The following is a 14,347-nucleotide window of genomic DNA, read 5'->3' on the forward strand; positions in this document are numbered from 1 at the left end:
GAGAGAGGGAATGAACAGGGAGGAGGGGCAGAGGGAGAGGGAGAAGCAGACTCCCTGCTGAGCAGGGAGCCCGATATAGGAGATATAGGACTCGATCCTAGGGCTCTAGGATCATGACCTGAGCCAAAGACAGATGCTTAACTGACTGAGCCATCCAGGTGCCACTGGTGCCTTTTATTTTAAAAGGGAAATAGTATTTAGAGACCAGTCTGGGTGTTGATGCATGTGGGAGGAGATTATAGCAAATGCGTTAGCCATTCTGACACCATATTTTAAAACTTCAATAAATGATTCAGGCTGGCTTACTTGGGGCAGCATATGACTCTTGACTCTTGATCTGGGAATTGGGAGTTTGAGCCCCATGTTGGGTGCAGAGATTACTTAAAATCTTAAAAAAAAAAAAAAAATTCAAGAATGCCTGGCTGGCTCACTCAGTTAAGCATGTGACTCTTGATCTCAGCTCAGTTCTTGATCTCAGGGTTGTGAGTTCAAACCATGTTGGGCTCCATGTTGGGCATGGAGCCCACTTAAAAAACACAACTAAACTAATAAAAAACTTCTATAAATGAAAGTGTGGAATTAGCTCAACAACAGACACATAAGCCGTGAAACTGAAGTCTGGAGAAAGATTCTGAACAGACACAGAGAGAGCTAAAATATAAATAAGCAAGTCTTTTGTGATAAATATGTAAATTCAAGTATTTGGAGAAAGGAAGACATAACATTGAAATAATAGACTATTCAGAAAAAATCCCTATGTCACACCATGCACAAATAAATTCTGACATAAAAACTGTGAACATAAAAAGCAAAATATAGGACAGCGTTGTATAATTTTGGGCCAGGGAAGAATTTCCTAGTCAAGATATAAATCCTAGAAGTTCTAAAGAAAAATGAAAACTTTACAAAAAATAACATACACAAGCTATAACTGGCTTCAAGGGAATAATCTTAAAACACAAAACAAATAGAAAATGGTCCTAAAAAAATCAGTAAGAAAAATTCTAATAATCCAATTGAAAAAGGATATATATTTTTTTTAATTTTATTTATTTATGATAGGCACACAGTGAGAGAGAGAGAAGCAGAGACACAGGCAGAGGGAGAAGCAGGCTCCATGCACCGGGAGCCCGACGTGGGATTTGATCCCGGGTCTCCAGGATCGCGCCCTGGGCCAAAGGCAGGCGCCAAACCGCTGCGCCACCCAGGGATCCCTGGAAAAGGATATTAGTAGATAGTTCACCAAAAAAGAAATTCATGAATGCAGTTCAGTCTTAGAACAGAAAAATGCAAGTTTAAAAAAGAATATTAAAAAAAAAATAAGTAAAATAAGGATGCCTTGGATGGCTCATCGGTTGGGTGTCTGCCTTTGGCTCAAGGCATGATTGCAGAGTCCCAGGATCGAGTCCCCCATCAGGCTTCCTGCATGGAGCCTGCTTCTCCCTCTGCCTGTATCTCTGCCTCGCTCTATTTGTGTCTCTCATGAATAAAATAAAATATTTTAAAAAATTAAAATAAAATGAGACTATTTTTGCCCATTATTTGTCAATATGTCAAATTTTTGGCCTTATTTGATATTAATGAAGGATCTAAGGAAACAAGTGTTCTTATGGGCAGCCCGGGTGGCTCAGTGGTTTAGCACCTGCCTTCGGCCTAGGGTGTGATCCTGGAGACCCAGGATCGAGTCCCATGTTGGGCTCCCTTCATGGAGCCTGCTTCTCCCTCTGCCTGTGTCTCTGCCTCTCTCCTTCTGTGTGTCTCTCATGAATAAATAAATAAAATCTTAAAAAAAAGAAAAAAACACAAATGTTCTTATAAACTCTTGTTGAAGATATCACTGACCTACCCTTTTATTTTATTTTATTTTTTAAAGATTTTATTTATTTATTCATGACAGACACAGGGAGAGAGAGAGGCAGAGACACAGGCAGAGGGAGAAGCAGGCTCCATGCAAGGAGCCTGATGTGGGACTCAATCCTGGGTCTCCAGGATCAGGCCCTGGGCCAAATGCAATGCTAAACCACTGAGTCACCCAGGCTGCCCTGACCTACCCTTTTTAAAGGAAATTTGGCAAGATCTACTAAAAAACATATGTGTAATGACCTTTGACCCAGCACATTTCTGAGATTACATTACATAAAATTACTCACAGATATTCCCAAAAAATATGTTCACTGACATATTTATTGTAACATTATTTATATTAGCAAAAATTTGGAAACAATCTAAACGTCTATTATTGAGACTGGTTAAATAAATCGTATTTCCCACTATATATGTCACTCTATGAGGCTGTCAAGATCAATGTGTATCAAAATGGAAGAGATTTCCAAAACCCTTTTATGTGCAAAGAGCAAGTTACAGAATAATGTTATAACTGATCTCATCTGTGTGGTCCCTCATCCATTATATGTGTATTATATGTGTAAATGCATAGGAAAAAGACAAGAAAGGTAAACATTAAACTGTGAGTAGTGATTGCCTCTTACAGGGAAATGGAGTTGGAGAGCTAAAAGGAAGTCTTCACTTTCCACTTTATGTCTATTATTAGCTATTTTTCTTTTCACAATATAGCTATATTGTTACAAAGAGGAAATATGGGGACCCCTGGGTGGCTCAGTGGTTGAGCATCTGCCTTTGGCTCAGGTCGTGATCCCGGGGTCCTGGGATTGAGTCCTGCATTGGCTCCCCGCAGGGAGCCTGCTTCTCCCTCTGCCCATGTCTCTGCCTCTCTGTGTCTCTCATGAATAAATAAAATCTTTAAAAAATGGGGAAATATGTTGAATATTGAAATAGTCATTTTTCAGATGATGAGTCTAAAGACAATTTTTCTCTCTTCTATTTTTCTTTTCTTTTTTTAAGATTTTATTTATTTTTTTGAGAGAGAGAGAGAGAGAGAGAGAAAGCATGAGTGGAGGGAGAGGGACAAGCAGACTCTTTGCTGAGCTTGGGCCTGACACGGGACTCAATCCTGAGATCACCACCTGAACGAAACCAAGAGCCAGACACTTAATTGACTGAGCCATTCAGGTGCCCCTCTTCTTTCTATTTTTCTGTATTTTCCAAATTTTGTACAATGAGCTAGTATTTTTTACATAGTGGGGATTCTTTTATTCAAATAATGGTATTGGGGTGTCTGGCTGGGTCAGTAAGAAGAACATGCAATTCTTGATCTCAGAGTCATGGATTCAAGCCCCATGTCGGGCATAGAGCTTACTAAAAAAATAAAATAAATAAATAATGGTAGTACCTTAAAAACATGCCAACTTAGGGAAGCCAGTCACAAAAGACCACATATCATTTGATTACAATTTTATAAAATGTCCAGTATAGGCAAATAGAGACACAAAGTAGATTTAGTGATTATTTAAAACTCAGGTGGTATGAGGTGGGAGAGGTGTTAGGAGTGATAGCTGAAGGTATGGGGATTTCTTTTTGAGGTAACAAAAATACTCTAAAAGTGGTTTGTGGTGATGGTTGCATAACTTGCAGTATCTGAAAAACCATCTAATGATAGATCTGAAATGGGTGAATGGTGCCATATGTGAATTCTATGTCAATAAAGCTACTTCCCAAACGTCTTTTAAAAAACAATGCTACCGATTGATAGCCATTTCACACATAAGAAGCCCAATCCTTTGACCCACGGTCCTTATCACACTGTGCACATGCACTAAACTGTTCTGGTGATGATTGTGTCTAGCATAGCTGTGAAAACACAATGGCTGCACTCTTCTGAGCACCTGTCCATTTGGTCAGATGCATTGGTGAACGCCAGCCATCCCCAAGAACTCTATCATCTTCTGTTTGTCCTGCTAAAGCATTCTCCCCTGATTCTAAGATTCAGACCATTTCAAAGAGTCATGACCCTTATGATCTATAAGACTGCCATTATCAACAATCAGTTGCTGGCACACCCTGGAGATTAAAACTGGCTTCTTGGCAATTCGGTGGTTATAAGAATACTATTAAAAACAAAAATAAAAGATGACATTTATTGAGTGCTTACTATGTGCCAAGTGTTGCAAATATTTTACATGTGTAACTAGTTATATGTGCAGAAGCTATGAAATTTTTTTCTGTGTGATTAAACATATCAATTCAAAATTTAATAAGCTCTTGCTGTGTGGAAGACCGAAGCATGACAAAGGCAAACTCAATTAGAAAAAGGTCACAAATTCTGTATTATCTGTTAAGGCATAATAAAAGACCATGATTCTTTTTCATAATTCTTAAACTCAAAAAGCTCTGACCTCAGCTGATGATGGGTTATTTATAGACATTTTTAGTGTAAATGTTCATAATTTTTCTGCACATATATAAATGTTTGATTATGGGGTTCAGCCCCACACTTCACCAGGGTATTATGTAATATATATGGGATTTTAGATCTGATTCTTACTTTCATTTATTTGTAAACACACACACAGACATTTAATTGCAGTTAAATAGCCGATTCTGTTTTGAAAACACCACTAAAGATGGTTCACTGAAGATGGATAATGTAACAATCCTGTGACAACCATAGTTCTCATTCTCTTTATTCATTATTTAAAATCAAATAACACTAATAACATACTTCAAAAAAATGTATATCATACCTTTCTTTCGTTGGCTGTCATTCTAAAAAAAATGATTGTAGCAAAGCACGTTTGTTTCTCTATGGAAGGTAGAAATCAAAACCATGAATATGGAATCCACATTTAATAGGATTAATTCAACATAATAACCATTAATTACCAGTCACCGAAGAGCACATCGATAAAACAATGTTTTAGGCACTATTTTAAAAAAAAAAAGACAATTTTTTTTCCAGAGATAGAACAACAAGGAGCACTAATTTAAAATATAATCTTTAAATTTTCTTCTCTTCATTTATTCTATATCATGATTATGTGTAGTAAGTGAACTAGAATCTGTAATGATTGGTATAGATTGTCACAGCTCAACACTCATGTGTCTACCTTCATCAGTAATTAGGATCATAGAAATACCAAGTCATGCAGCAGTTCATCCAAGTTGGGGAGAATAGTTTATTAATTATTTTAAGATCAGGTAAAGATTGTCATTCAGAAAGTTTAGTGAAAACATTGGGATTTCAGAAAGGTTTTGAAGCAGAGATGGCTATTTATCAGCTGTGGAATGTATTCGATTTTAAAATACAAAGGATCTAACCTGAAAGCTTTTATAGTCTTTCTGTCCTTTTTTTCTTCTTAAAGATTACAAGTTTCCTTTGCATTTCCGACTGAATATCTCCAGGCAGTTACTGAGGAAAAAATGAATTAGCTTACAAAATGGGTCTTTAGTCTTTCAAATCCTTGTCACTGTCAGACCTAAGGAAATTATTCAAATACAGTGCACTCTTTGAAGTCAATGGAAGCTTTGTACTTGATTGAACCAAAGGCAATATAAAATTAAAAGCACTCAAAAGGATTTTATTAATCCATAGATTCAGTTTTTGAACACTGTAAAGTTGGATAAATAGATTGGCAAAGTTATCTTCATAATAATAAAGGCTGCTTTGGTTGCCACTAAAAAAAAAAATCATGGAGTACTTTGAGGTTTTTGGAAACCTAGCATAAACTCTCAGAGAAATCTTGTTTGCTACTATTATGTATATAAAGGCCACATTTAAAAGCATTCTGTTTACAAAATCATTTTGGCTTAGGCTTGCCATTAATTAAAATTACCACATGCGCTGAAAGCGTTAAAGCAACTCAAGATGAGAAGTATTTGTCAGGGACAAGTGTGTTATATGATCAGATAGATGTTTTATTTCATGTTTATCATGTTTATTTAAAATATGTAGTAATTAGCTACATCATCCATTAATTTTGTATTTTAAATTCAAATAGACTTAAATTTAAATTAAGTACTTTTTAAATTAAATAATTTTAATTATATCTGATTCAACTATACCTGACTTCTAAGACACTTAGTCAAATGTTTTGCCTGGAGCAAATATTTTCACTGTTTTGGCATCATTATCCACATTCTCCATAATTATGTGTAAGAAAATAGGTCAGTTATTTTATATATATATGGATATATATATGGATAAAAATATCTAGCTAAGGTTATACAGATGTTTGGCAATCTTGTGTAGGAACTCAGATCTTGCAGTTATTCATTTTAGTATTGTTGCACCACAAACAATTCTTCTATAACCTCAAAATGCTATGGCCCAGTTTTAGTATTTTGTGGATTCAGCTAGATCATATTTTCTCTTTGCTTCCCCCCTCCCCTGCTTTACCCCCGCCCCCGCCCCGCCATACACACACGCGTGCATACCCACACCCTTGACATAGCACAGTAATGGAAAGTGCCCCAACTAGACTTCTGCTTTTGTGTGATCTTGGGGAAGTATCCACTTTTGGGGGCCTTGCATTTCCATTTGTTTCTTCTTCTTTTTTAAAAAAGATTTTATTTATTCACGAGAGACACAGAGAGAGAGAGAGAGGCAGAAACATAGGCAGAGGGAGAAGCAGGCTCTATGTAGGGAGCCTGATATGGGACTCAATCCCAGGACTCCAGGATCACACCCTGGGGTGAAGGTGGCGCTAAACTGCTGAGCCACCCGGGCTGCCCCCATTTGTTTCTTCTGACCTTTTAGTTCTATTCTAAATCTTGGAACAAATCATACCCTTTAGCCCCAATATTAGTCTGACCCCAACGATAGTATTATAAAGGGTGTCCACTGAAAATTAAATCTTATTTTATATTTTAGCTGTTTAATAAACAAGTAGGCACAGGTGACTGTACTTTAAATTGTTAGCTACTCAGTTTTTGAGTTGGTGCCATTTTGGACCGATGGAAAATTGTAATATAAGGTTTAAAATTGTAGCAGTAAAAATAGATGACTTCACATTTTTGGGGGACAGCAATTCTTATCTGATCAGTTACAGTTTGAACCTCACTTGAATGGAATTAATACAAAGATATCAAGAAAATGGTGACAATATAACTTCAAAATCTTACAGTGATGTTATAATTTATATTCTCTCCATAAGTGCTATTAAAAATACTTCCATGAACCGAGAAAATGTTCAAGTATTTAAAATATAATTAAATATCCACTTCAAAGATGCACAAAACCCACATTCAAACAGGACTTCTGATTGAATCAAGTCTCCTGGGATTTCTTTCCCTATCATTTCCACCTTGGAGGATGGGGTGGGGGTGGGGGCTTCAGGGCAAGAGGGCAGAGGGCACATATGAAATGGAGCGATCCCCTAGGTTCATGAAAGCATGCACATTCTTCTGGTCTCTCTGCAGAATGTGGGGATGAAGAGAAAGACCACAGGAAAACAAAATTCTCATCCATTGTAAATGTAATAGGATGCCCATGAGCAGCTGATATCATGCTTGTATTTGCATAATGCTTTCTCTATTTACGAAGCCTTTTCACATATCCACTTGATTCTCAAAATAAGTTTTACAATTAAGAGCACTGATACACATGATGCTTAGTGAGGTTAAGTGACTCGCTCATGTTCAAATGGTACAGCAGAGGCAAGCTTAGGACACAGATTTTTTGATTTCTAGTTAAATATTCTTTCTACCATTATCACTGTTTTCCAAACAAATGGAGCTCCTATTTTAACAGTAAAACGCATGATTCTAAAAAGGGGGCTGCATTTGGTGCCCCTTTGTGATTAGGAATGGTTAACAACAAAAATGTATGTTATAAATACTTGAGTTTGTGATCAAAATGTCCCTTCCAGGAGGAGAATTTAATCAATAAGATAAAAATTATAAAACTCAGAAGTCATTTTATGGCCTTAACTCATTATTATTATTCTATCTTTAATTTTATTGAAATATAATTTGAATGCTAAATATATCAAACATGTACCCAATCTTCCTTGTCCAGAAAAGTCTTTCCTATACTTTTCTTGTACCAGAAACAGGAAAATTAAGTAACTTACTTGGACAAAAAAGCAAATACTAAAAACATTCCATATTTACCTATACTGATAATTTTGACAATAGTTCAAGGTAAATTGCATTTACTTTCTTTGAAAATGTTGGCATATAAATAAACTTGTTTTTCTTGTCTAAATAAGGACAATATAGTATAACATCAAAACATTTGCTGATGAATGGTCTTTCATTTTTATTTTTATAAATATTTGCAATAAAATATTTTGCTTGGATCCTTAGATATTTTTACAAAACATAAAATTATCAAGAGCAATAAGTCAGAGAACAAAAATGAGTATAAAACTTATTTCCTTATGTTCAGGCAAATTAAGGGAGCATAAATATTTCGAAGACTGGTTAAAAGCAATGGTACCTTAAGCAGGAGTTGTTACTTAGTCCTAGTTGATGAGACCTCTGAGATTGTTTACTTTGAAAGCGAACTATGCACTTTTAAATCCACTTTACTATTCAGTATTAACAAAGTAACTCATGAGAATATAATTCGTGATCAAATGTTTTCGATCAGACTATATATGCACAAAAAACCCATTTCAAACTGTCAAGAAAAATGAGTAATATTGAAATATGTGGACATTAAGGTCAGCTATATGCTAACAAAGAGAGAATGGGAGTAATTCTGTAGACACTCCAGTTTCAAGAAAAAGTTGTCTGCTCTGCCCGATAATTTAGCAAAATACCCAATCTGGTAGTGTGGCAAGTAAGCAGAGTGCTCTGAATTAAACACTTACTAAAAAGCGTTAGCATGGGTTTGTAACTGTTGCTTAAATGCTTTCATTGCATCACTCTGAATGAAGTTAATGTTGGTATTTATCCTGAGATGACACCCAATCTGTTCACGTTAGTTCTGTGGCCTGTGTGAAGTCAGCAGAAACACTCTTTCCTGGGCTTTACTGCTTCCTCAGAAGAATGCACAGTATTCGGAACAAAACCACTTTTAACTCCTTCCCAGCCATCCTGAATACAAATTTCCCCCCTCTTAATAAGTTCATATATGTCTCTCGTCAAGATCGTAAAGGATTCCTCAACATTTGTGGCATCTTTTGCAGAGGTTTCTATATACTTCATACCGCAGTCTGCCGACAGTTTTTCGGCTTCTTCTCTCGTAACCTGACGTCGCGAAGCCAAGTCACACTTATGTCCCACCAGCAGAAATACAATCCGAAACGGCTGAACGTGCATTTTTGCTTCTTCTAGCCAATCTTTCACGTGTTCGAAAGATCGTCGGTTGGTAATGTCAAATACTAAAAATCCACCAACTGAGTTGCGGTAATAAGATCGAGTTATTGATCTGAAAAAGAAATAGAAAAACAGGTTGTAAAGGGACAAATTTTTCTGCTTCTCCTCTTTCAAACAATGTAGCACCATAATAAAATTTGAAGGTAACCTGGACCAGAATTTATAAATCAAATATGATGTGTCTTTTTAAAAAAGATTTTATTTATTTGAGAGGAGAGAGCAAGCGAGCAAGAGCAGGGAGAGAGGCAGAGGGAGAGGGAGAAGCAGACTCACCTCTGAGCAGGGAGCCCAGCTCGGGGCTCAATCTCAGGACCCTGGCTAGGATCAAGACCCCAGCCAAAGGCAGATGCTTCACTGAGTGACCGAGCCATCGGGGCACTCCCAAATATGAAGTGTCTTAAGTGGACAAAAATATTCTGAAACTAATAGGCAAGCCAGTTTCATCCACTGACAGAACATTTAAAGTGTAGTTATTTTTAGATAGACAAAAAGAACTTAAGTGGTATGTTATCTTGCACTTAGGACTGTTTTTATTTTCAACTATCTGCTTGAGTAATTATTACATTACTGTGATTAAAAATAGGAATATAGAAAGATATGGTAAAGGGCAGAGGTTGTCCAGCCAACCAGATCTTAAAAATCTCTCTTCCTGTTATTTAATGCAAGAAGCCCCTCTCTATCCATTGAAGAAGAAACGAGGGTGCACCTGTTATAATGTGAGTCACAGCTACAGTCCTGTGTGATACCTCTTCAAGAAACAGGAAATTGTTGGCACATGGAGTGTGAATCTGAGGTGTGCTAGGGATCCCATCTGTCCCTCTAGATCTAGTCTCTGCTCTTCTCTGGGCCTCAAAGCTTTCCCAAACTCCCTCACCCTTGGGCTTGCAGTGAGGTTCAGCCAATGGGAGCACCAGCTGGGTAGCAAAGAGGTCCAGCTACGTACCCTCCTCTCCATCTCCACTCTTGGCTTCACAGCAGCTATGTTCCTGCTTCTGGTTGTGGTTCCCCTTGAATAGCACCTTTCTAATGGGTTCCACCAGGTTCAGGTAATCTCATTCTCTTCCCTCTGTTGGTCAGGTGGTGGATGGCTTCTCACTGTGGCTAACTTTGAATGCCTCACCATCCTTGATTGATGCTGTTCACCTTGCCCACATTTCTAGAAATAGTCACTTTGCTAAACTTTCAGTTAACCCTTCACATGTGCTATTTCCTGACTGAATCATGAGGCAAGGTGGTAAGGCTACACTGTTCTGTATTTCTTGCCTTTACATGCATTATTTTTTCTACCCAGAATGTCTTCTACCCTCCTATTTCTCCTTCAAGAATCAGTTCAAAAATCATGTATAGGGATGCCTGGGTGGCTCAGCGGTTGAGCGTTTGCCTTCAGCTCAGAGTGTGATCCCAGGATCCAGGATTGAGTCCCACATCGGGTTCCCCGTGAAAAGCCTGCTTCAGCCTCTGCCTGTGTCTCTGCATCTCTCTCTGTGTCTTTCATGAATAAATAAATAAATCTTTTAAAAAATCATGTATAGAGAAGCTTTCCCTGCCACTGACCTTTTGTCCTCTTAGGAAATCCTGTTATAACTCCATTGAGCCTTTGGTATACTGCCATTATGATTATATCCATTTTCACAATGTGCTGATTGGACCGGTTGGTATGTCTCCCATTCAATTCAAGACTCCTTGAGGGTCATTTTTCCTCTAGGTATCTGACAATCATATTACCTGGGAAATGATATATGTTGCTTAGTATTTGTTATATTGGATTGATTAGTCTTATTGGAGAGGGAAAGTGCTAAATGTTGTACGAGGCAGAGATTGCAAATGTCTGTTTCTAAGTTGTCAATGATCTTGAGCATTGAGATGATCATTAAGTAAACTCATTTGACCACCCAAGATCTTTATGGAAGGCCTGGTACTCTCTCCATCTGTTGCATTCCTTCATTATCCTTCCTCTTGAAATCACAAGCACCATTTGTTGTGGGTGTGGGAAGAAAGTATTTCACCTCTTTTTTCTTTCCCTTTCATTTGCTTCCCTGCTTCTCCTCAGAATTTGTTTTAAAGATTTATTTTAGAGAGAGAGAGAGGGAACACAGGGACAGGGGCTGATGGAGAGAATCCACAGAAGACTCCCCTGATACAGGCCTCCATATCATGAGCCTGAGATCATGACCTGAGCTGAAACCAAGAATGGGATGCTTAAAAGACTGGGCCACCCAGGCGCCCTCTCCTGAGAATTCTTAGTAGAGACTGTCAAGTGACTATTTTTTTTTAAAGATTTTATTTATTTATTCATAAGAGACACAGAGAGAAAGAGAGGCAGAGACACAAGTAGAGGGAGAAGCAGGCTCCATGCAGAGAGCGTGACGTGGGACTCGATTCCAGAACTCCAGGATCACACCCTGGGCCAAAGGTGGCGCTAAACTGCAGAGCCACCCGGGCTGCCCTCAAGTGACTATTTTAGGAATGTTTTCTCAAGGACTACTGGATTACATAGCCACTGTTAGTAAGAAAAATCTCCCACTATCTTTCACAGGCTTCAAATAATGGGGTTCATTTAAGTTGCTTTAAAAAACATTGAGGGATAATTTGTTATTGTTTTGCTACTTATCTTGATATGTGTGAATTCAGGCAGATGTGCAGTGCTGTAAGAGAAACGACATTAAGGCTGTTACTAGACTGAAAGCTTTAATTTACTCAGCACCAAGTCTGCATTACTTTGATTCCCCCTCCTATTTAATCTACCATGAGTTTAATTTACAAAAACATGCTTTTGTGGTTGAAAACTCAATGCTGAAACGCTTGTATATTAGGCAGAGCCATATCTCACACTGTAGAGAATGGCAGGTTTTCTAGCCCTTTATATCTAATTTTGCAAACATATTTGGAATACAGTTGGCAAATTCTATAGAACAAAATTACAGCAAAGTATATGCCATGTACACTCTAAAACAGCCCTTATTAATAATTGATTAGCTGGAATAAAAGGTCTCAATATGACATCTGTCATTTTCTACATAATAACTTGATCTTCAGTTTCTATATGTGGGTATGGATAAGAGGTTTAGAATTCTGATACGTTAGCCTTCCCATTCAGATATAGTTTTCCCAGGGGGTAGGTTTTCCCTAAAATAATTGGGCATCCCTGCTGTCAATTATTCAGGGGAAGAGACAAGCCTACAGCCTGAAAACTAGAATGTGAGAGTTAGGTCTTCTAGAAGGGGGTAAGGAACATTTAGCTTTTTCTGGGCCTGCTCTTTTGGGTCACGCTTAGGTCTCTAGGAGTTCTTGGAAGTATCAGAAGAAGTAGGGTACAGATCCTGAAAGAACTATGTAGGTCAGCTTCCCTATAAGGAATTCCAGAGTTGGGCAGCCTGGGTGACTCAGCAGTTTAGCGCCACCTTCAGCCTAGGGCATGATCCTGGAGACCCGGGATCGAGTCCCACATTGGGCTCCCTGTATGGAGCCTGCCTCTCCCTCTGCCTGTATCTCTGCCTCTCTCTGTCTCTCATGAGTAAATAAATAAAATCTTAAAAATTTTATTTAAATTTAAAAAAAATCCAGAGTTGATGATGAGTAACAATTCTTTTTTTTTTTTTCCCAAGATGTGTGTGCGCACGCGCGCGCACACACACACACACACACACACACACACACACACAGGCAGAAACATAGGCAGAGAGAGAAGCAGGCTCCATGCAGGAAGCCTGATGTGGGACTCGATCCTGGGACTCCAGGATCACTCCTTGGGCCGAAGGCAGACGCTCAACCGCTGAGCCACCTAGGCGTCCCAGTAACAATTCTTTATAAGCAACAACATCTTGCTGCAAATTACCTTACCTATTTCCTTTTGGGCTTTGAAAGTCTCACTGAATGAATGGATGATTTTTAAGAAGGGGGAAAAATTAGGGGAGGGAGAAATGGAAGGAAGGAGGGAAGAGAAGGAAAGGAGAGAGAAATAAATGAATGGATTCCAATCTGGTCTCAGGAGTGTTATGGGAAAATTGAGAGTTATGAAGCTACTCTGTGGCATGACTGGAAAGGGGACCCAGCACCCCTTACATCCAACATGACACTGGTAAAATGGGGAAGATGACTCATGGCAGACAGTTTCAGGGATACAAGCTCTTCGTAGATCCTTGTTCCTCCCAAGTGAAAGATCTGGTTTTGTTTTTTCAGAGATTTTATTTTTGACTAATCTCTGCACTTAACGAAGGGCTCAAAGTCACAACCCGGAGATCAAGAGTTGCACACTCTCCTGACTGAGCCAGCTGGCACCCCAATCTAGTTTTGAGTATAAAAGAAACCTACTGCTTCTTTTACACCTTGAAAGCTACACTATTAGCAACCCTTCCCCCATTTTCACAGAACAGACTCCTCAACATGCTCAAATTGCTCATTCTATAGGACCAGGAGGAGGTGGTTTCTGCTTTCCCCAGTGCCCATTCCAGATAATTCTCCTCCAACCCCTGTTGTAAAAACAAAAACCAAAAACTTCCCTGCTCCTTTGAGGCTTATGCCTTCTGGCTAGATCATCTGTTGTCATTCGCTAACTGCTGGGTCATCCTCTATAAGCTGAAGACTTCAGCACTTTGTTTTTCTTTCCATCTCAATTCCTGTCATTCTGCTCACTGATTTCAACATCCATTTGGATGGGCTGTCTGGTGTCATTTCTGTTACTTGATTTTTTTTGTTTCTAATGAACTATCCTCTTCATTCTGCTTTTCTCATCTACTTTCTTTTCATCATCAGAAATTCACTACTTCCCAAACTGGAGATTTACATACTACTTTTTGATCAAAATCTCATAGCCTGCAGCATATTTTTAGTGATAATTTTTAAATTTTATCCAGATTTGTAATCCACTGAGTAATTCTACTACTTTCTATCCATTAATACCCTCCTATTTTTACCTCCATCCATACCGTAGTTCTAGGAGATATCACTATAATTGTTTTCTTGGAAACATCTACATTCCCAAGCTCTTCCCCCACTGCTATACTCATCTGTATCTCTGGATCAGTCCAGCATGCTGCTGAATGTTTCTGGGGAAAATCACTCAACCAGGTAGGCTGGTGCCCCTATGAATTAATTATAACCAATCCCAAGTAGACACTCCACACTGCCAAGGAATACTGCTCTTAGCAGGAGAAACTCTTCTCCCTCT

General features: G+C 38.4%; 1 protein-coding gene across 2 annotated transcripts in view; it reads right to left on the reverse strand.

Moving 5' to 3' along the window:
• Positions 1–4,559: 4,559 nt before the first annotated feature.
• RAB39A (RAB39A, member RAS oncogene family) overlaps positions 4,560–14,347 on the reverse strand; it is a 31,021-nt gene continuing 21,233 nt past the window's right edge. The window contains exons 1-2 of one of the 2 annotated variants that reach the window (XM_041769990.1): positions 9,454–9,596; positions 4,560–9,232 (exon numbers count right to left, since the gene is read on the reverse strand). In XM_041769990.1, coding sequence (XP_041625924.1) covers positions 8,806–9,232; positions 9,454–9,551 — 525 coding nt within the window. In that variant the 5' untranslated portion in view covers positions 9,552–9,596 and the 3' untranslated portion in view covers positions 4,560–8,805. Of the gene's footprint in view, positions 9,233–9,453; positions 9,597–14,347 lie in introns of those variants that run through there. The other variant, XM_041769988.1, reaches the window with a different exon arrangement.

The sequence above is a fragment of the Vulpes lagopus genome, chromosome 10, assembly GCF_018345385.1.
Source record: "Vulpes lagopus strain Blue_001 chromosome 10, ASM1834538v1, whole genome shotgun sequence".
Lineage (NCBI taxonomy): Eukaryota > Metazoa > Chordata > Mammalia > Carnivora > Canidae > Vulpes > Vulpes lagopus.